We start from the raw sequence: 24461 nt of genomic DNA, 5'->3' as shown, positions 1-24461 counted from the left end.
AAGGGTTGTGAGACAGGAAGCTGTTAAAGCTAGGAACAGATGGTTCCTTGTAACCCAACCTTAACGGGATTTTTTTTATAATTGTATAAATAATAAATATTAAGCTTCAGATCTGTAAAATTAATTGGCTGAGAGAGGAAATCAATATCAAGACTACAGGGTGTTCCAATAAACAAGAGATTTCAAAGACGACATTTGTATTGACTGTTCCATATTCTTATATGGAAATTTATGCAATAAATTTTAATAATAAAATATAATAAATAAAGTTGAACAGAATACAATTTTGAAATTTTGGAAGATTTTTTGAAACCAATAAAGAACGAACCAAAAATTACCAAATCCTCTCTCTCTCTCTCTCTCTGTAACTATCCCTACAGACTTAAACAAGTTTAAATGAAGAAAAGTTTGTAAAGAATTACTCTTTATTATGTTTCAAGTTCCATTCATTATTATAAAATTCTTTTGTTGCAGTTTTAAATATAAACTAGGTTTGAAAGGTCCAATCAGGGGGGGATAATAGTTCTCAGGTAGCTTGTACTGTACACTTACAGCTGTATACTTATAATGATATACTATAGGTTAGGCCAGAATCAACTTGTAATAAACAAATATGCAGTACGCTCTCGGTATAGTTGATGGCCTATATAATCAGTAAAGGATTAGCGTACATCATCACTCTATACACTATAACCTCGTTGGGTCCAATACAGTATACAAGTACAACCTGACTGCGATATTATAAACAACTAACTAGGGAGCTCAACTTCCTCTGTTAAAGTCAACTCCCTCAACTTCAAGTTTTTAAACCAGGGCTCATTCATCTCTATAATAAAGTAGTAATCTCTGTTTGTATGTCCGATCATAACTCATGAACTCCTTGACTGATTTACCTCAAATAATCTTCTGTATCCATCGGAATGAAAATGATGAGTAAAGTACTACAGGAAAAAAACACTAAAATGTGTATGACGTGTACTACGACGGATGTATTTTCGTGACAAAATAAGACTGTTTACAGTCTTCGTAAAATCTTTTTTGTTTAGATACATTTCAAGTTCTAGATTTTTCTATCTATCTTGATATCTTCCCAATTATGAAGTTTATGTATGCAACTAATGTATCTTTCTATCAAAAGCGTAAATAAGGGGGGTTATTGGGTTATTTCCCCCCCCCCCTAGAATCCTTGGGGCAATTTCTTCTCCTAGAATCTTGGGGACATAAACATCCCCGTTTAGAAACTTGATGTCCATGATTATCATAAAGAGGAAAAATGTTTTCAATTTTTTTTGGTGCTTCGCGCAGATAATCTTACTAAATCATTGCTCTTATTTTAAAAGCTGCCCTCTTAGTCGTCGTCTTTCATTTCCTTAATCTTCTCTATGATGAATATATACTTTACTTTGCTTGTCTGTTTGTGTTCCATTACCGTCAAAACGGCTGAACCGATCGAGCCCAAATTTGTGTGGGCCCTTAAATGACCCCAGGGAAGGTATATGTATGATTGAATTTTCAAAAATTTGCTTCTAAAAAAATTCGATTTTGGATAATTTTGAAAATCCACGAAATTTGTTATAAAATCCGCGAAATTTTGTTTTTTGTTTTACAATGTATTCAAAGAAAAAATGTTAACAAAAGAAATAGAATAGTCAGTGATGAATATATATTCTTCAAAACAATGAAACTAAGTTCCCAGGGCACAGGTGGCTGATCATCACTGATTTTTCATATTGGTGGAATTGCTTTTTTACAGCTGTTAAAAAAGTCTAAATTTATAATGAACAACCTTTAGGGTATATATTAAGCAAGGTGAAAGCTGAAAGGTGGTAAAGGAAACCTTTTATATGATAGAGTTTGTTAATCACAGAAATGATCGGGAAATTGAAATGAGACCCAGCTAAACCCATAATTTGATATAAATCTTGAATGGGGTTGTACATGGTCTACAGTAAAAAAAATATACGGCTCGCTACGCGCGCAAAATGTTAAAATTTACCCCCCCCCCCCCTCCTAGAAAATTCTTATTTACGCCTCTGCTTTCTGTTTATGTAATATAGGTATCTTCTATTTTATTAAAATCGATGTATCATCCTATTTAATAAATCTTTTAATCTTCCTATTTGAGAAGTTTGTGTATCTTTGATCCTATCTATGTATCTTCTTATTAATGTAACTTATGTATCGTCCTATTTTTAAAATTTATGTATTTTCCCATCTTTGTAATAAAGGTGATAGGTATCATACCTATTTACTAAAATTATTTATTTACCTATTTACTAAACCTATTTATTTACCTATTTATTAAATCTTTTTATCTTCCTACTTATTAAATCTATTTATCTACCAATTTTTAAGATCTAACTATCTTCATATTTTTAAAATCTATTTTTTCTACCTACTTTTAAAATCTATTTATCTTCTTATTTGTTCTGTATTGCATTACCTGTTAATCATATATTAATACAGAAATGATACATAGGGTGGAAATGTATATTAATGCTTAATTATTCAATTAGAGAACCCAACATTATAATGAATTGTGGTCGAGTGTACTCAGTTGTTAGTAAACTCGGCGCCTGAAACGTAAAATGTAAAAAAAAACAGTATCGGAAACCCGGTTTCATGAATGGGGTCAGACAGTTTTGCAGATTTCACTGTTTTTTGTTGAGAAATATTATTTAATATTTTCTCTTTGTTTTATTATTTCTAAAACTAAGTTAAACATAAATAGGCCATTAAAGGAAACTCGGGGGTTTCGTTAAACAATACTCTCTTAAATTCCCGGCTCTGAATATTATACACATTGTACACAAAATTATGGATGTTAATGTTTTCATTTTAGAAAAATGATCGTGTCGTTATGAAAACGACGTCAAATAAACGAAAACGAAACGATCGTTTTTTAAAGTTTGTTTTTTAAAAACGGTCGTTTTCTAAACGATCGTTTCGTTTTCGTATTTTTGACGTCGAAAACGATCGAAAAACTATAGTACACCAAGAGAAATACTAAATAGATCATTAAAAAATCTTAAAAAAGTGCAAGAATTGAAAAAATGAAGTTTGCTGACATCCTTTAATGTTTAATTAGATTCACTAAGCCCTGACATAAAATTAAATAATTGATTTGCAAATATGGCAAGAGCTCGTTAACAAAGTATAATGATGACAAATTAACTTTAAGGCTAATGAACAACTTTTTGTAATTATCATTTATTTGCATAAAAGGAGGCCAATTTACCTTTATATGTATATACAGGGTTACCCACAAAGGATGATATTTAAAAGACGACTGTACGGAATTGGACTGTCTGTTTCCTGACATTCACAATTTCCTGCAACTATATAAACTTCTTGATTTCTTTGACAAATTATTAAATAATCCATTTAAAGACCAGATTCAAGGCAGAAGACTTAATTTAAACTTGGGATCGTCATATTTGTAGAGTTTCAAGTCGTCTTCACCCTCTCATCTTGTGCGGTTAGCCTTGTATAATGTATATAGTACACAAGAGAACTATTAATATTCTAGAAAAATCTGCAGATGTTTTTTTTTCTCACTGAAAATATTTAAATACTCAAAAATACGATGAAGTAAAGAAGAAAAAAATCATCCTTGCAAGATTAAAAATAAAACGTCAGAATTTCTCAATTTTTTTAAGTAATAATAATGATAATAATAATAATAATAACAGTAATAACGTTTATTATTGTTAAATAAATACCAGTAAAATTTACAAAATTGTCAGAAAATAAAAAAACTTGTATATATGTGTATTTTTAATATTGTAACTGAATTATATTTTCTTCTATTTAGAATAGCAAAAGGATATAAATAGCTTGAATGCTTGAATGCCATATCCTGAATAAGAATATTAGAAATAAGACAAGCATATATCCTTATTATAATTACAACATCTCTTCTAAATATGATTTTATATAAAACTTTAGCTCTATGTAAAAAATGGATTTGGTGCACTCAATGTAATAATGTTTCCATTTTTATGCATTTTTAGAATAAATGTTTTTAAAATTCAAAACTTTTCTACTTTTCCGCAAAATATTTCCAAGACTCAGTGGTCCTCAAAATGTATGTATTTACCTTGTTTTAAGGAAACCTTCATTTTAACAGATATATGCATGATTTTCAAAACTGTTGAACCTTTATCCGAAGAAAGATATATGTTCGTTTTTCTTGAAAATCCGCAATTGAAAATAACTCTTCAGAAGAAGAAGGTCACATAAAATTACGTCGACAGTACCTTTCGCTTTTTTAAGTCAAAATTCGATTGAAATGGTTTTAAATCCCGATTTTTTGCATAAACTTTCTTTCACTGCTTGAAGTAGAGACTTTAAAAAGAATCTGTTCCAGCAAAATTAGATTTGAAAATAAAATCCTTACTTGAAAAAACCCAATAAATGAAATAAACTTTCAACAGATGTTTTAGTATATTTTATTGAACTTTTTAAAAAGAACTTGCTCTGTCAGGGGGGGGGAGCATTCTTTATTAAATTTCAAGTTGATTTATCATACTAAAATAGTTATTTGACAACCCCTGAAAAATAAGAAAATAAGAAAAAAGAATAAAAGCCCCCGAGAGACGAAGAATATGGTTTCATTCTTCTCTCAGAGCAAAACCATTCCCGGAGAGGATTATTTAAACCTCGGGAGTTTCACAAACTTACCTCAGTATCTTTGTATCAGACTTAAAGGAAACATATGCTCTTTGGTCCTGTATATATTTATTGTATCCTGTATCCTGTTTCCTGTATCCTGTTTCCTGTGACCTTTTCCCTGCATCCTGTGTTTTATATCGTATAACCTAAATCCTGTATCCTATATTCTGTATCCTATGTTCTTTATTCTGTATTCTGTATCTTGCATCCTCTATTCTGTATCCTTTATCATTTATCCTTTATCCTGTATCCTTTATCATGTATTCTATATCCTGTATCCTTTATCATGTATCCTTTTTCCTGTATCCTTTATCCTTATTCTATATCCTCTATCCTGTATCCTATTATTCTATATTCTGTATCCTGTATCCTGAATCCTGTATCCTATTATTCCATATCCTGTATCCTGTATCCTGTATCCTATTATTCTATATCCTGTATCCTGTATCCTGTATCCTGTATCCTGTATCCTGTATCCTGTATCCTGTAAACCAAAAGAATAGGATTAAAAATAGAAAAGGAAATATCAATTTTGAAATAGATTATCATTAATCATTACAGACTATTTATATAATGACAATCAAAATATTTCAATAAAGAATGATCTTTCTCTGCAGGCATAACATGCAACTTAATTATAAAATAATCAACTAAAATTGTCCAGACCTTTATTTTGTGCTTTCTAACTGGTGTTGTTGTTTAAGCCAGGTTTACACAATTATTGTTTAATATTAAACAAAAATATTTTCAAAAGTTGATGCTCGATCTAAATCTACAACAAATGCCGAATTCGTTTTTGAAATATTGAAAGAAATTAACCCTACTTGTTGCAATCTAAACATGTGACTTTAGAATATGGAAAAATACTATAGAAAAAAGTTTTTTTAATGTATGTCAGAAAGTCAAAAGGTTTTCTCTGAAATAAGTCTTTGTCACAAACTCTGATTTTCTACCCGTTGTCATTTACAACATATAAATAAATATTAAATAATCTAAGTTTGAAACATTGAAATTGTACACCATCAGGTTGCAAAGATATATTGATTAGACTATTTAAGTTAGTGGTGAAGACCCAATTTCTTTCCAATTTAAATTGAAAAAGAGAGAGACGTTAACGTCAGCTGTGAATGATTATTGTAATTAAAAATGGCGGGAAAAGTTTCGGACAACGATAAATATTCAAATTCTTTCAGAAAATTTCATCCAGAAAAATTATTGAAAGTTCCGTTAATCAACAATCCTTTCTTTTTTTTGCTTTTTTTCTGGCGTTCGTTAACGATATCTTCCGTTCGTTAACGATATCTTCCGTTAATTTCAAACACGTGCATTTCTGTAATGGATTGTTTCCTAGCCCTACTTTTATCTTTAGAATTATAACATTAGGTTTGATAACCCAATTCTTTAGAAAAAATTAAAACAATTCTTGAACTTTCTGGTTAGAACTTTGAAGCACTCTGTGTGTAAAAAATGTTACATTGTGCAAAAAGCGCAATTCGGTTTAAGTGAATACTTTTTTACAAATTTAACATTTCTGAACTCAGTGTTTCAAGAATAATGTTTTGACACCCATCTTGATTTAATTTGACGAAATATTTTTTCCAAAAAAAGCTAAAAATTTAATTGAGTTTGAAAATTATAAAAAAATCTCAAATCCTTTCAAAAACGTATCAAAGAAAACTTAAGAACTGGTGGAAGGTGAATTTAAGAAATGGCTCAATGGTTTCACCCTGACTTTAATTTTAAATAACAAAATAATTCTTGAAGGACAGTATCCAGATATGACAGATAATATCCGTGGATATAGAATAAAAACACTAAAGGGAGGGGATATAGAAACAATCTTGTAACAATATCAAATATTTGTCAGAATCTAAAGATAGAAAGAAAAGTTTGACTTTTCTCTCGATAACATTTTTCTACCATCGCAATACTGTAAATATATTTCTTTATTATATTGTCTCGCTGCTTGTCTGATTTCTGTTTTTTTTGTTAAAGGGACTGTAAGCATAATTTCAAGTGACCCTTCATGCAAAGATGGAAATACCCGATTCACAACGGTACCCTTGAAACCTTGAAATCTGATCAAAATTTTGTGATATTATTGTTTTCTAGGTTTAAAAGTATTTAATCTTGATAATTCATAAATATTTTTTCTGCAGTAGAAATGCGTAAATCAATTTCGTTGAGAAATCACGACTGAAAAAAAATCAGTTTTCAAAATTACATACTTTTGTATCTGATTACGGTTACAGTCCCTTTAAGCGTCAAACGAATAAGCAACATTTCTTTGGCATCTCACTGAACCCCAAGGAAGGTTTATGATCGAAAGGAATAAGAAAGAAATTGAGTCTTTTACAAGAACTTTGATTTTCTAATCCCTATATTTGCAACCCAATGTTGTAGACCTTAGATATATGTCAAACTGTGAATTTTGTTTAATCAAGTTATCTCGGTTTAAAATGTAAATGGCTTACACCACCAGGTTGCAAAGATATAAGGATTAGAAAAAATGGCAGCAATTAAAGTATACAAACAAAGAAATTGAGTCTTTGCCACAAACTCTGATTTTATAATCACAACATCTTTGCAACCCCATGCTGTAGTGATTAGATATTTCAAACTATGAATTCAGTAAGCTCAAGTAATCTAAGTTCGAAATGTAAAAGGTCTACGCCATCAGATTGCATAGATAAAGGAATTAGAAAATTTGAGTTTGTGTCAAAGGCTCAATTCCTTTCAAAAAATTATTGAATTTACCTTAACTAGCAGTTACGTTTACAAAACACATATTTAAAGTTTCAAATAATAAAGCGCATCTAAATTTAGAACATTGAGACAATTTCATTTCAAGAGTGAATTTACTAAAATCAAGTTCTAAAGTGGAACAACTAATCTTTTATCTCATTCAAATATAATCTTGGAATTACCAATGGGCTTTCAGAATTTATATTAAAGATTGATAAAGAGAAAATATTTCTGAAATTGCTTAAAAACATTTTTTTTCTGGATATATTTTTATATTAAAGATCTAAATCTTTGATATTAATCGATATTGCCAGTTTACTTTAACAATAAATAACAAGAAATAAAGGACATATTTTTATATATTTTATATATATATTATCAAATTTTCAGTATGGAGAAAAAAACAGTCTAAATATAGCTAAATCTAGATAAATGAAGAAATTGAATTTGTTTTAAAACATGTATCGATAACATTTTTTATAGGATACATTTGACGCAAAAAAGTTAAGTTTTTGCCACAAACTTTAACTCTCCAATCCCTACATCTTTGCAACCTAATGTGGTAGACCATATATATATTTCAAGCTATGAAATCTGTTAAATTTAATAATCTTAGTTTGAAATATTCAAGGTTTACACCATTAGGTTGGAAAGATATAGGGATTAGAAAGACTCAATTCCTTTTCACTTTTTGCAGCCAAAAATTATAAATACAAAAATATAAAATCTACCAGTTTTATAAACATATAAGAAACTTAAGTTGAGGTGGGATAAATACCAGTAAACGTTTACAAATACAATTTCTCTTTTCAACTTTATCCAGGGTTAAAGGGAGAGACCGGCTAGACATGGTAGTTAAAATGAAAATGCAGTAATTGTAGAGAAAAACTTTAGGATTCATTTAATACCAATTAGACATGTTTACGGTGTACAATTTCTAGGTATAGTCGTTTGTAATATTTTACTAGTTGTTTGAGTCAGCAAAAGAATCGTATTTTACAATTCCTAAATAATTTAAACAACTTTACTGGTCCGGCTTTGTGACGTTGTAGATTCTGAAGTCAAGAATGAGAAAGATAAATATTTTAGAAAATCAAAACATTTTGCTCTTCTAAACACCTCTTCAATAAGATAAGGTATGATTGGAAACGTACAAGAATTATAACCTTATGTGAAATTTTCTTTAGTTTGAAGTGATTTGACATAAATTCAAAGTTTGATAGCTTTGATCTTGCTATATCTGTTTACTGTGCAAAACGTGGAAAAAAAACTATAAATTCTAAATTTTTATTTTCTTTCTTTAATCCGAAATAGAATTTATTCAACTGATTAATATTCCGGAAACAAAACAAAAAAAAACTTTAAACTCGGGGTAAATATAATGCATATATATTTCACACTTCTGCAATAGAAGAAGTTGAAATGTATGCAACATTACTGGTACAACTTTGGAACCTTGTTTTTATCTTATCAACACCTCGTTAATTAAGGAGTTTAATGAAAGGTTTCAATAAATATAACGTCAAAGGAATTGAGGTTTTGCAGCAAATGTTCTAATCCCTATATCTTTGCAACCTGATATTTTAAAGCTTTATTTCAATCTTAGATTTTTTGATCTAACGGAATTCATTTGAATAATAAGAGGATTAGAAAATCTGTAGTTTGAAGCAAAAACTATACTTTTTGGCGTGAAAATAAAAAATTATGAACCCACGTTTAGAATTCGAAAATCTCCTACAACCATAGATTTATTTAAATGGGTCGTATTCTTTTAGAAAATATTCATTTGTAATCATGTTTTATTCAAATGTTTCATATTCAAAAAGGACCTCACTAAAGGTTAACAACTTTTTAATTTTTGAAAAATTTAACTTTCTTTTTTGGATACTTATCCAAAATTTTTAAAACTAAATTATGAAGATGAAAATATTTTAAAATAACGCTACAAATCCAGTTTTTGCAACTCCTATTGTGATTTTTCAATTTTAAACTAGTTTTCTTAAGATTTGGACGCGTTACAATAAAAAGTTTTTAAGGAAATGTCTAATTAAGAATAGAATATCTCAGATCTTGAATATAACGAGGATATATAAGAATAGAATATTTCAGATCTAGAATATAACGAGGATATATAAGAATAGAATATTTCAGATCTAGAATATAACGAGGATATATAAGAATAGAATATCCCAGATCTTGAATATAACGAGGATATATGAGAATAGAATATTTCAGATCTAGAATATAACGAGGATATATAAGAATAGAATATTTCAGAGAATATAACGAGGATATATGAGAATAGAATATTTCAGATCTAGAATATAACGAGTATATATGAGAATAGAATATTTCAGATCTAGAATATAACGAGGTTATATCAGAAAAGAATGATAGTTACGAACTATGGATAATCTTATATTCATATTTCTCCTCTCTATAGGATTACTTGTTGCAGGTAAACAGATTCATATTAAAGGGACTGTAAGCAGAGTCACATTAAAGGGACTGTAAACAGAGTCATATTAAAGGGACTGTAAACAGAGTCACATTAAAGGGACTGTAAACAGAGTCATATTAAAGGGACTGTAAACAGAGTCACATTAAAGGGACTGTAAACAGAGTCATATTAAAGGGACTGTAAACAGATTCACATTAAAGTGACTGTAAACATAATCACATTAAAGGGACTGTAAGCAGAGTAACATTAAAGTGACTGTAAACATAATTTCGTCTGACCATTCATTTAAAGAGCGGCATGTGAGAGTTATAAAGCAACAAAAAAAGATATCTTTTTTTTTACTTTCTTAAAAAGTATCGAACTAATTTTCTCTACCGCATAAATGCGTAAATCACAACATTTAAAGGGTACTTAATTAATAATTTCTTTTCCGTATTTTTTCGCATTTTTCCCCAAAATTTTTCTTATTTTTTTAAGCGAAAATTTCGTATTTCTTATTTCGCGAAAATTTTGTGAAACGATACACTCTTTTCGCTGAAAACCCTACTACACTTCCTTTAATTTTAAGTGAATTTCATTTCAGATTTAAATCTTGCATGTTTTTCTTTACTCATATTTCTTAAATTCATGTTTTGCTAAAATTCTTTTATTCTTTTCTTACATTTCCAACACTTAAAACTTATTAAAGAAAATTTTAGGATTAATCCTGTGTAAGTTACCTTGCAAAGAATTTGTTTTTTTTGCCACAAACTTAATTTTCTAATCCTTATATCTTTGCAATCCATTGTGTAGTGGACATTTGATATTTCAAACTACAATATCTGTTAACGATCAATTAATTTAATATTGAAATATGACAGATTACGCAATCAGGTTGCAATGATATGGGGATCAGAAAATTTGAGTTTGTGAGAAAAAATCCTGACATATCTTTATAGTTTGTCAATTACAATTTTAATTGTACATATTTTGTCTTGTACAATTTAAAATTTACATTTGAATTTTGCCCCTTCTTCCCCTCCTCCTCCTCCTCCTCCTCCTCTTCCCCTCCTCCAATTTTTTTGTCGCTTTGGTTTCTAAAACTTAAAACTCCCAAGAAAATTCTTTCTGATAATTCAAAATTTTGGATAATTATTTTTTATGACTTGGATTGGGTAACGTTTAGAATACTCGGAAAACAACCTTAATTTTTGGATAAGAGAATTGAGTCTTTACCTCAAACTAAAATTTTTTAATCCAGCTTTATCTTCGCAACCTGATGGCGTAAACATTTAATATTTTTAAGCTTAGATTATGTGTTAACAAAGCAAAGATCTACGACATTGGGTTGCAAATATATAGGGATAAAATTTCAAAAGATTCTTTTCGACTATTATTTTGAATTTTTTGGAAACAAAGTTTTATTCACTTCTTTTATTTCAATTAGACTGTTGCCAAAAGAAAGATTACTTTTGCAAATTTCTGCAACAAGCTAAATTTACTGAACACCAAGCTGAATATAAAGAAAATAAATTCAAACCTTTTCTTCAGCAAAATTTAGTTTCTTTCTTTCTTCCTAGGATAGAGTTAAAGGAAAATTATTTTTAAACGATTAATTGTAGGGTTTATCAAATACTATAGTTTCAGTTGAAGTAAATATTTCCATTTACTGATAGCGCCGATACAAGGAACAGTAAGCGTAATTTAAGTGACCCTCCATCACTCCTGTATGCCGAGTCCATTAGCGCCTGATCCAATCAGGGTTCAGTCATGTGTTTGTTGTCTATTCAGAACCAATATAAATAGTATGGTGGTAACATCTCTCTTTCTATCTTTTTCATTATTCAATCAGAGATATGATTCCTTCAATAGGCCCTGTCAGTAAATGGAAATATTTACTTCTACTGAAACCATGTTACCATGCAAAGATGCAAATGCACGTTTTCAACGGTTAGCTTTGTCTTTTCAATTATGAATTAGATAATAATTTTTTTCTGTAAAATGTTTATTTTCATTTCCGGGTTCTCTGCAAAAGTGACTTCTGAGAAGCAATAGAGAAACTTTTACGAATCTGAAAAAGAACAGTATCCTCTATATTTTTATCAGATGAACGTTTTAAGGGTATTGCCATTTTTTGCATGGAGGGTCACTTGGAATTACGCGTACACTCCCTTTAAATCAAATTTTGATAAATAATAACAAAACTAAATGATTTAATTTTAAAATATACTTTTCGAACTAAACAGTACTAAATTCACCAAAGTGAAAGAGTCAAGCAAACAAAGAAAAAACTTTTAAACTATTTTCTTTTTTGTTGTGAAAAGTTTTATGTAAAATTATTATTTAAAACAGAATTGAGTTTTTGCCACAAACTCTGATTTTCTAATCCCTTTATGTTTTAACCTAATGTCGATATTCCAAACTATGAATTTTTCCAGATTAAATAATTTAAGATGGAAATATCAAAGGTTTAAACCACCAAGTTGCAAAGATATAGTGAATACAAATTTGAATCACCCAAGGAGGCCAAAATTATTGAATTTTAAACAGCATTAACTTCAGCATTTAGACTGGTTATTTCCCCTTTCGCGGTTCATCCTTATTCTTGGTCAACATTCCTGGATTTAGACGTTAAACCTTTAATTTAAAAGTTTTTGTTGTGGATATAAAGTTCAGCAGCTGTTCACCCTCACAACTAAGCTTTCGGTGCGTTCTGCAGCATGGTATTATTTCCTTTGATTTTTGTTATATTCATTATTTTCAGTAATATCTAATTTTCTTTTTTTCTTGTAGTCGGATGTTTGATGATGATTCTCTTTATTATTCTCAAGAGAAGGAAGAAAAACAAGTCCAGGTTAAAGATAATCACTAATCTCCATTTTGGCCTTATTTTGGGTTTATGAAGGTCAACATGGAATCAACAAATTTAGAATCATTATTCTTTCTTGTTTAATGTAAGCAACTGAATAAAAAGGCCGGAGTCAACCTGTCAAAAAATGATTTTCAACAATTATTTTCTTCAGACGAATTTAGAATCTGATTTTTTTTGGAAAAATAGGAATTGGGTCAAATTACCTCCACCCGTAACTTGTAATCTGGTAACTAACAAAGCTGTTCAAATTTTTAGGGATACATCGAATACTTTTAAACAGATTCTTATATTTTTAAGCTTTATTATGATCGGGTAAAAATTAAGTTTTGAGAAAAAATGGAAAGTGTTTTTTAAACACCCTTTAGGAGGCAAAGAAGAATGGGGTAAACATTGATGCAGGGTAAAATAAAAAAAACGTTTTTTTGGTACACCGGCCCAATTGCATGACTACATGTCTAAAAAAGACAAAAACTATGTCGGCCTTAATCTTGGCTATTTATCGTTTTTTTAGGCGAGCGTCGGAAATTCAGATGACAGATGGGGACAACAGACAACATCTGTTACACCAGCAGCAGCAACACATGATGATGCAACAGCAACAACGACAACAACAGTTTCAACGGGGCCAAACTCAGGGATAGATAGATAGATATAGAGATAGATATATTCGACTAAATATTTAAATAATATAAATTACAGGTAGTGGACAATTTTTTTAAGTTTAATTTCTGGTTTTTTTGAATAAGAGGCCCTGTTTCAGCGATAAATACATATTAAATTAAAATAAAACCAACAGAAATAAAAATATTTTAGAATTAAAGGAAAGCATTTTGAGAGGTGGAGGAGAAGAAAAAGAGGAAAAAGAAGAAAGGAAAGATGGCGGGGGGGGGGGACAACCCAGCACACAAAGTTTATAATATGTTATATTATATTAAATCAGGCCCTCACGTAAATGATCAAAATTTAAAAAAATCGTGTTTAAAAGTTTATTATTTTTGTGAAATTTTGAAAATGCGCAAAAAATATTTTGAAATCCGCAAACTTTTTTTTTGTTTTTGTTTTTTACTGTACAAAGAGAAGATGCTCACAGATAAAACCACAATTAAAAGTTGCAATAGAAGATAGGCGCGAAGCGCCCTAAAAGTCTAGTATGTTATATTGTAAAAGATAAAATTAAGATTTAGCAAGAAAAGCAATTTTGAATTATACAATGAATATTACAATAAGAATAGATAAATCTCTATTTTGTGGAAAATTATTATAATCTTCAATATAGATGATTGACAAGTATATCGAGATACAAGCTTTTGTTTACTTTTTTAAGGATTGTCTAAAAATTGATATTCAAGTATTGCGAAAAGTTAAAGAATAAAGAACCTGTCAAATCTTTCGTTGGGATGTTTAGAAAGATGAAAATTTCCCTGTATGATAATTGAAGGCCTGCAGTATGGTTTTGGTGAATTATATTGACGTACTAAGCCTAGGGGTGTCAGAAATGATTTTTTTTGCATTTTTTTGAAAACGTCCAATATACCTAAAAAAGTTTAATTTTGATAAAACTTTTTGTTCTGGATGATTACAAATATCTATCAAAAACTTTCTTAAACTGGCATATTTTTTCTATATTCATTTAGTTCAGAGTTTGAGTTAAAATAAGTATTAATAAATATTGCTTTATATCGAGTAGATATCCTTATACATATCGATGTGAAACCTTTCAGAAAGTAGGAAAGATTCTGCAGAAAAAAGTTGCCAAACCAAACAGAATTTTTATTTTGAACAAAAATATTTAGAACTTGTATAGAAGCTTTTCTGGGTTGCACTTTACTCTAGTTTTGCATTATTTTTATTTACCAAAACCATACTGCAGTCCTTCAATTATCATACAGGGAAATTTTCATCTTTCTAAACATCCCAACGAATGATTTGACAGGTTCTTTAAATAAAAGATTTAAGCAAAATCTTTGATAAATACTAAACTGTAACAGTGAATAAGTGAATACAACTAGAAATCTAGAATAACCAAAAAGGTGGAAAGCTAGAAATAACATAAATGCTAAATCTAGAAAATTTAGAAAATAAAATCTAGATGAAATTAGCTAATTAAATCACTGTAAAACCATCCAGAATAATTAAATGCACTTCATATGAGTAGAACTACAAATTCTATCTATCTATCTATCTATCTATCTATCTATCTATCTATCTATCTATCTATCTATCTATCTATCTATCTATCTATCTATCTATCTATCTATGAAGGAGGTTGAGCCCCATATATCTGAATGTTTGACCTGTAGTTTAATACAGATGGGTAGCTCTGTATCCTACAGGAATATGAACACATTTATCATTATTATTCGTTTCAAACAAATACTCACAAATATTCATCAAATATCCTATTTATCTTCTTCTCTTACTTATCTATTTTTTTACCCTTATAGATGCTTTCTAGATCTCCCTCTGAAAAATAGAATAGCTGAACGTAATGGGAACGGGATTCACAGTTATAGTAATTACTCGAAATAGTTTTGATTTGAGGCCGAATTTAAAGAATTTAAACCGCCGTTTAAATTTAAGCCGCGGCTCAAATATGGTTGGTTCCACTTAAATTTGTATTTAATTCTTCAAGATTTAAGCAGGCGGTCAATTAAAACCGGTTTTAAGGCATTTGAGACGTGGCTTAAATTCATTAAATTCGGACACAGGTTTAGTGAGAAGTCGCTTAACTACTATACCACCGGTTCAAATCCTGAATCACTGCGTCATTCTGCAATTAATTATCTGAATACTCATGAACTTTGAATCGTTGATTTAGGAGTTGAACCCGCGCGGAATGTATACAGTTCAGTGACCTTTTGAATTTATCAAATTCGGTCCCTCTACATTCAAATAAAGGCCTATTTAATAGACATTAAAGAGACTGTTTGTGTAATTTCAAGTGACCTTTAATGCATGGTTGGCAATGTCTGATTCACAGCGGTACCCTGGAAACCTTATTCTAGTTTTCCAGGTTCAAAAGTGTTTAGTTCTGATGCAGTGATAGGCGATTATATTAATACAATGAAGACGACTTTTTATTGTTAACAAGCTTATATATTGAATTAGAAGTTTACAAGTTTACAAGTTTACAAGAGAAGCTTTTAAACTGACAGCTTCTCTTGTTACTATGTTTATGCTGTTTAGCTGCTTGATATAAATTAAAATTGAAATCGTCTTCATTGTATTGATATAATCACCTACCACCTTAGTTCTTCTCTGTTTTATTGCAGTAGAAATGCGCAGCTTTTAAATGTAGTGATTCAGACATTGCTATTTTTGCAGAAGGGTGACTTGAAATTACACTTTCAGTTCCTTTAAATGTAACATGGGGAATTGACCTTTAATGGGGGGAAATTGGGCCGAAAATGAAGGCTCTCTGACAACACATCCCATTTGACTGCAATATTTTATATCTTTGAATGAGGGTGTTCCAATACAACTTAACTTGTTGTTCAGAAACTTTTTCTATAAATTAATTACAGTATTGGGACACCTTGCACTTGACTTTTTATTCTATTATTCGCAACCTGTATTTGCATTTTGGCAGAATCATTATTTTGAAAACAATACTTTTAATTATTTGCAAAAATGCGTAATTTACAAATTGGCAAGAGTAAAATCCAAGTTTTTTTTCACGTTTTTTTCACTAAACTATACAATCTTTTTCAATTCGCTTCTTTAGAATTATAAATAATTACATTTAATCTATTTTAGTTAGAAATTTGATTTTTTACTCTTGATTTGTAAAATTATTTGCAAATGAGGACTTATTTTGCGTGATTTTTACTATAAATATTATTAACATAATTCTATTTTGGGTGGAATGTGAGTACTATATTACACAACAATTTGTGAATCTTCATGATACAAATATTTTGTACTGCATACCAATTATTTATTTATTATTATTATTAATTATTTATTATTCAGCTTTTTATTGTTAAAGGGAGGATAGACGTAATTTTCTATTTTTATATTCACAACGATACGTTTAAAGAATGCATGATCTATCTATCATTATTTTTTTGATTAAAAATTGACTATTCTCTTGAAGGTGACTTGTTCTCAAGAAAATCTATATTTTATTCCACATGTATCAGATAAAGGTTCAAAGTAAGCAGTTTTGAATAAAATTATCATTTCTCGAGATTGGAAAGTGTTTAATTCTGATAATTAAACTATTATTTCCTCCAGTGGAAATGCGCAAGTCACTTTAGTAGAGAAACCCTGCTTGAAAATAACTAGTTTTCTAAATTATAAACATTGATATCAAATTCACGTTTGATCATCAGACAAAGCTTGTTATTACAACTTCCCCCCTTTTTTTTATTTCTTAATAGAATGTGTGCATGTACCCCTAGTGATAACACATGTACACAGTGTGGTCGCAGTACAATTAAATCATGAAACTTCATGCACAATACGAGGATAGGTTAGCATTGTTTAACTACAAGGAAATGTGCGCAAATGATCTAAAATCAAGATTTGGAGATAATAATTAAAGGAATTGCAAATATAATTGTATAATACAGGATTACCCACAAATGATAAAACTGTGAAGACGACCTGCAACTCTTTAAATATTAAGTCTTTTGCATTGAAGATATTCTTTTTATGGCCTTTTTAACGATTTTGAAAAAAAAGAAAGAAGTTTACAGTATTACTATTATTATTATTATTATTATTATTATTATTATTATTATTATTATTATTATTATTATTATTATTATTATTATTATTATATGGAAACAGACAGTCAGTATTCCGTACAGTCGTTTCTGAAGTCTCATCCTTTGTGGGTAACCCTGTATATTGTAAACTGAAGAATTGTAATCAACCTTTTCTAGTGTTTCATATTTTGAAATTTTACCCGAATTTCCGGCATTAAAGATTTCACCAGTTTTGAAATCTTCTCAAAATGATAAAATTATGCAAGGTAATAAGAAACATATTTGCGATAAGTTATGTTAATCAATATTTCATTTTTTTCCCCCAGATTTTCTATTTGCCCGATCCCCTGAGTATTAGGAAAAGTCACGAACTCGGTGTAAAATAAATACTTTTGCCAGTAATTCTCCAGGGAAAGGTATAATCACCCCTTGTATAATATAATACAGCAGGCTCCAATAAACATAATATTAAGTCGTTGTAGGTTAAAGGGACGGGAAGCTTAATGTTAAGTGACCCTCCATGTAAAGATGCCAATACCCGATTCACAATGAAACCCTCAAAATTTTTGTCTTGGAACTATTTATGATCAGAGGTTTTAAGGGTATCGTTGTAAATCGGGCATTATTCCATCTATGAATTAACACTTAAAATCACGCTCACAGTCCTTTTAATATCAATTCAGCACTTTTCGTTGTTGTTGTAGCCCGAGCAGGCTCTTATCCATGGTCTTCTTCTTTATGATCTAACTTCAAAAATTTCGCCAAATCTGTGGGATTGTGCCAAAGATCTTGTACTTTGAGGTATGTTGGGTTTGATGGCAAATTTGCATTCAATCTCGTTCGCGAAATTCTCGTTAAGCCACAGAAAATATTGTCCATTTTCGCTATAATTTTCGCCCAACCATGCAAAATTCGCAGAAATATGAAAAATGATTTCATCTAAAAGTTAAATAATTTTGAATCAAAAGTATTAACAGATATCTGTCCTTTTTCTTGAAATTCAGTATTTTTTTTGACGAAATTCTTTCGTTATTTTTGAAAAAATTACACAAATTTCGTTCAATGAAAGTTTCGTAAAAATCCCTTTTAACATTGTTTAATACTTATTAATATTTTTAGAAGATTATACCTTTTAGAAGATTTTCTCTTGATAACTTGTTCCAATGATTACTTGTATAAATATATATCATTAATATTTAAACTATTGTCAGTATTGCTTTTATATTACAGTGTACACATTATTAATGAATGTTTATTACATCATAGATTATCTAGTTGGAACAAGAGAGAGCAGTTTTTGTTTTAGGTCGGTAAATTCTATACATTTAGACCAACAGATTTTTAAGGATTTCTTTTCAAACCTAATCTTTAACACAAATATCAAAACAGTAAAAAATATAAGTTTCTTCTGTCCAAATCCCCCGAAAAACAAAGATTTTCTCTGTTGTGCTGTCTGTGTTATCTGTATTATTTTTTAAAGATTCTTTACAACTATCAGACTGTATCTACACAGTTATGATAATCATGAATTAGCTAGTGCGACCGGGTCGATTTTGAAGTGCTGTCATGTCTTAGACAATGGTTTTGTTTGACAGCAACATAGTATACGGAATCTTTATTATATCTGTTAGTGTTAATAGTTTTAATAACATAGAAATATCAGAGAAACAGTTTACAAATGATGAAATATTTATTTCTAAAAATTATTTTTAATTATTTTCGCTAATTTCCCGTCTTTTACAAAGCACATAGCAAACATATTCTTTCCATCAGATGGTATTTGAAAAGAGAATTAAACAAAAACTGTTCTCTCCAGAGTCCAAAAATGTACTGCCTTGTTTTCAGACAAGCATGAATACCAAGGCTAAAATGCAAGAGAGAACCCGTTTTTCTTCATTTATTATGCAAGTGGCATGAAAAAAGGCATTTTTTTCCTAATTGTTCATTATTCATTTCGGAATAAATACTACATAAAAAGTTTGGTAAACCAAACAAAAATAATTATTTTAGTTTATGATGCTTTACAATAATGAATATAATTTTGTTACTTCACTTTGCTCTGAAAATTGAAAGTTATTGCTTAGGCATGCTTATTTCTATCTGTCATAGTTTTTTTCTATATCCTTTGTATTTCATGCACGGTAAAGTCAAACCCTTCTTGGTCTGTTGCAACTTCAAGATTAGTTAAAGATTATATTTTAATATTGAATTATTCTGATATTTTTGTTTTATCTAAAGTTTACTTTATATAAAGGATCAAATTTCTAAAGAGAGAAAACAAATTAACAGAATCTTAAATTCGTTGATTCGTTTTGATTTAAAATGTGTTAATATTAAAGTGATGACTCTTGTCCACAGTGTGGCGCTAACACTACAAGAACATACATCGGCTAAACCGGTTTTTAGATCGGCTAAACCGGGTTTTAGATCGGCTAAACCGGTTTTCATATCGACTAAACCGGTTTTCAGGTCGGCTAAACTGGTTTTGTGATTGGTGAACTGGTTTCTTATTTCAGTTGCTAAACCATTATTTAGATCTCCTAAACTGGTCTTCTACATTTGCTTAACCAGTATTAAGATCCCCTAAACTGGTCTTCTACATTTGTTAAACCATTATTTAAATCTTCTAAACTAGTCTTCTACATTTGTTAAACCAGTATTAAGATCTCCTAAACTGGTCTTCTACATTTGCTAAACCGGTATTAAGATCTCCTAAACTGGTCTTCTACATTTGCTAAACCGGTATTAAGATCTCCTAAACTGGTCTTATACATTTGCTAAACCGGTATTAAGATCTCCTAAACTGGTCTTATACATTTGCTAAACCGGTATTAAGATCTCCTAAACTGGTCTTATACATTTGCTAAACCAGTATTAAGATCTCCTAAACTGGTCTTATACATTTGCTAAACCAGTATTAAGATATCCTAAACTGGTCTTATACATTTGCTAAACCGGTATTAAGATCTCCTAAACTGGTCTTATACATTTGCTAAACCGGTATTAAGATCTCCTAAACTGGTCTTATACATTTGCTAAACCAGTATTAAGATCTCCTAAACTGGTCTTCTACATTTGCTAAACCGGTATTTAGATATCCTACACTGGTCTTCTACATTTGCTAAACCGGTATTAAGATCTCCTAAACTGGTCTTCTACATTTGCTAAACCAGTATTAAGATCTCCTAAACTGGTCTTCTACATTTGCTAAACCGGTATTTAGATATCCTACACTGGTCTTCTACATTTGCTAAACCAGTATTAAGATCTCCTAAACTGGTCTTATATATTTGCTAAACCGGTATTAAGATCTCCTAAACTGGTCTTATACATTTGCTAAACCAGTATTAAGATCTCCTAAACTGGTCTTCTACATTTGCTAAACCGGTATTGGCTGGTTTTTCGATCAGCTGAGCCGGTTTTCTAATTGATACAATTCTGGGTTTTCACATCGACTATATTGGATTTTTTACTCTCAGTCAGGGAAAATTTTAAAGCAAAAGAATTTATTGACGTAAACACAGTTTTTTTCCCCTATTTTTTATTGTTTCTGAACTTAACCAGTTTTCCAGATCACCTAAACTGGGTTTCTATATTAGCTAAACCTGGTTTTGGGTCGGCAAAACCGGTATTCATATATGTTAAATTGGGTTTTAGATCGACTGTACCAGTCTCAAGATCAATTTATCCGTTTTCAGATTTTCTAAATCTGTTAAACAAGTTTTCTAGATGTATCGTCCTTACGTACCTATATTCAAATCGCGGCTAAACCGGTTTTTTAGTCAGCTAAACCGGTTTAAAGTCTCAAACAAGGATACTAATAAAGATTTTCTTCACTGTTTATTGTTATCTGTATCTATACTCCTGTTTCTTTGATTGTCAAATCATAATTTTCATTTAAAATACTCTATTCGATACAAAGAATAAAATAAAATCTTCAAAAAGTTTTATATCGTTATTGTAAATTCTCATCCTTTGTGAATGATTCTTCATGATCTATTTACCAGAAGCCAAAAAGAGAGGGGCGGACATTGGACATTTCTCCCGCATTTATAAAACTAAATTCAACTTTAAATTTGGTATTTCATGTAACTATTCAATAGTTTAGAAATCCCCGAAATAACTGTGATTGCATTTAGAATTATTATAAGAATTGTTATAAATATCCTTTAAATGTAAAAGTGCGATAAAAGGTTTCCAAAAGTGCTTAATAAACATTTATCTATCGTAAAATGCGACAGGGGGAAAAATGCATTTTTGTGAATTGTTTAATGCACTTTTTAATTATAGAATTCCTTAATCAGTAAATCATAATATAACACTAAAATTTGTAAAGTTAAGATGTTGTTCTCAAATTATTAATATATCTAAAATATACAATTTATTAACCCTTCATATTGTACTTTAATTTAGAAAGTGATAAACTAAAAGAGACTTCTAAAACTATTTAACAGACCAGGAGAAATCTTTTCTTTCCCCCTTCCCTTCCCCTTCCAGTGTAAAGTAAAGATCCTGAGTCCTAATTTAATGAATTTGAGCCGCGTATTAAATTCGTTCAAAACCGTTTTCAATTGAGCGCTGACTTAAATCTTGAAACATTGAATGCGATTTTAGTGGAACCAACCATATTTTAGCCCCGTCTCAAATTTAAGCCGCAGCTCAAATTTTTAAATTCGGCCTCTGGCTAAAAGTCCAATGATGATTAACTGCAGAATCCATTTCATCCATTAAATCTAGATTTTCCGTATGTGGTAATTCATATTTGTTTCTTGTGTTATTTATTTGAATTAGTTTTCATGAATAATTTCAAGCTCTTAGTTTACAAATACAATGCATCGAAAATAAATTTCCTTGATTCCTAGAGTAACACAAATAAAAGGGTAACAAAAACATTACTCCAAGTCTTTTCATGAATTTTGGACGCACATTTCACCATGCAACCGCAGCCTGCTTTAAGAACCAATTATCATGATATCAATATTCTAAATCATGATAATATCAATTTTAAACAAAGCAAAAAAGTCAAATTTCAAACTGTATTAACTTCATTATTTATTAGGCTTTAAATCTCTCTAATTTTAATTCAATTAATTTAAAAAATATCCATTGTTCATCGAGATCAAGCTTTTCAGATTAATGATACTTAACACAAAAGTTTCATCCTTGGAGCTGGGAACTTTAGAATGGTGGATATCCAGATCAATGCTTGATCCACTCTTTTTCTTAATCTCGAGATTAAATAATGCTTGTTCTCCTCTTGTTAAATTTAAAATTTCTTTATAAATTTTTAAACAAACGTAATTTCGTGTGAATCTAGAGTGGCATATTCGAAACACAATGGTAGCTTTTTGACCTTAGCTGTTCTTAAATGAATCCTTATTTTCTCCCTAAGATGTTTTTACAAATGTGGGTTCTTCATAAAACTAATTGAGAATTTATCCTATAACAGAAACAGTTAATTTTAGTTCATTTTCTAAATCACCTGTTCAGAAATGTCCAAATGATCAGTGCCCGAATTTAATGAATTTAAGCCACGTCTCAAATCCCTCAAAACCTGGTTTTAATTGGGCGCCGGCTTAAATCTTGAGGAATTGAATACAATTTTAAGTGGAACCAACCATATTTGAGCCGCGGCTCAAATTCTTTAAATTCGGCCTCAGGTTTGTTAATTGTAAAGCAGTGGAAAATTTGATGTTTGTGATTGGTTGACACTGGTACCCTCAAAAGCTTTGCATGATCAAGGATCAATGAGATATCCATGTCTTTACATTGAAATATGATTTTTTTGTTAATTATAAGTTCTTTATAAAAGTGACTTGCGCATTTCTTTCTTTGGCAACAACGAAGGATTCTTGTCTAGGAAAACGGTACTATCTTCTATACATGATTGATCAGTTAAAGTTTTGAAGGGTACCGCCGTGAATAGAGCAGACCTCTTTTAAGATTTTACTACGTCAATCCCTTTAGAAAGAATAATATTGTCATATTTGTGACAGACCTTAATTTCATATGGATCTGAATCTAATTATTTTTATGCATATTTTAGACAAATTTTACATTCTTAAGAGGATATTAAATTGTTTCAAACATTTTTCATCAGTTAGTCTCTATTAGACTCTATTAGTCTTGCATCAAAGAACTGAAATTAAATTCCTGGAACTCGATAATTAATTAACTTTTGTTAAAACCAGAATAGAATAGAATAGCATAGAATAGAATAGAATAGAATAGAATAGTATAGAATAGAATAGAATAGAATAGAATAGAATAGAATGTAATATAATAGAATAGAATAGAATAGAACAATTTGTTTAAGATGTTAAAAAGACTCTCTAATGCATGCAACTACAAATATAAGATGTAAAATCTTACTTTTTATAAAGGGACTGTAAGTTTAAATTTAAGGGACCTTCCATTTAAAGAGAGGCACCTCTGATTCACAACATTACCCGTTAAACCTTGAACTGATGAAGGATGACAGACTTGTCCTTATTTATCTACAGAAACGCTTCTTATTGTTAAACATGTTGTTTGTTTTCAATTTTATATTTAAGAAATATTAATATTTACTTTCTAAAAGCACTGGAAACTCTGGTCCATATCAACCGACCTTGATGTAATGATGTGATGAGGATGTAATGCAAGGAAAGTTATTTCAGAAGTGTACACATCTTTTGTACTGCAGTGTACTGTCTCAGAGCTCAAAACTTAAGACAGGGTATCATTATGAAAACCAGGTTTGAAACCCGGGTTTCATGAATGGGGTTAGGCCGTTTTGTGGATATCAATCTTTTTGTCATGAAATATTATTTATTTACTTTCTTCATATTTTCCATTTTTTTAAACCTCTTAAATCAAAATCTACACAAATGTTAAGACCCCAAAAAGGAAACTCGGGAGTTTCGTTCAACAATACTCTTTTAAATTTCGGACTCTGGGCGGTAATGTAAACACAAGACGGATGTCAAAGCCTGACATGGGATCCATCTTTCATATAAAAAATCAATGAAATATTCTG

At 29.9% G+C, this 24461-nt stretch overlaps 1 protein-coding gene across 2 annotated transcripts; it reads left to right on the top strand.

Annotated features, from left to right (window-relative positions):
• Nucleotides 1-9780: 9780 nt before the first annotated feature.
• LOC111697327 (uncharacterized) lies at nucleotides 9781-21810 on the top strand. Of its 2 annotated transcripts, none has more exons than XM_023467280.1 (5): nucleotides 9781-9877; nucleotides 12653-12713; nucleotides 13243-13366; nucleotides 14994-15064; nucleotides 19783-21810. In XM_023467280.1, exons 1-5 carry the CDS (start codon nucleotides 9826-9828, stop codon nucleotides 19835-19837), a joined length of 363 nt encoding a protein of 120 aa, XP_023323048.1. In that variant the 5' UTR covers nucleotides 9781-9825; the 3' UTR covers nucleotides 19838-21810. The 2 variants fall into 2 exon arrangements, with proteins under 2 accessions (XP_023323048.1, XP_023323049.1); XM_023467281.1 differs by lacking the exon at nucleotides 19783-21810 and adding an exon at nucleotides 17135-17435.
• The last annotated feature ends 2651 nt before the right edge of the window (nucleotides 21811-24461 follow it).

This window comes from Eurytemora carolleeae, unplaced genomic scaffold (genome assembly GCF_000591075.1).
Source record: "Eurytemora carolleeae unplaced genomic scaffold, Eaff_2.0 scaffold75, whole genome shotgun sequence".
Lineage (NCBI taxonomy): Eukaryota > Metazoa > Arthropoda > Copepoda > Calanoida > Temoridae > Eurytemora > Eurytemora carolleeae.
The sequence above is the reverse complement of the archived record's forward strand: the minus strand, read 5'-3'. Positions and strand labels throughout refer to the sequence as shown.

Excerpts from the sequence above, each read along its gene's own strand:
- LOC111697327 (XM_023467280.1), top strand. The coding sequence starts at position 9,826 with ATGGATAATCTTATATTCATATTTCTCCTCTCTATAGGATTACTTGTT. Across the intron at positions 9,878-12,652 it reads TATAGGATTACTTGTTGCAG|TCGGATGTTTGATGATGATT; the intron begins GTAAACAGATTC and ends TTTTTCTTGTAG. Across the intron at positions 15,065-19,782 it reads GGTAGCTCTGTATCCTACAG|TGATGACTCTTGTCCACAGT; the intron begins GAATATGAACAC and ends TTAATATTAAAG.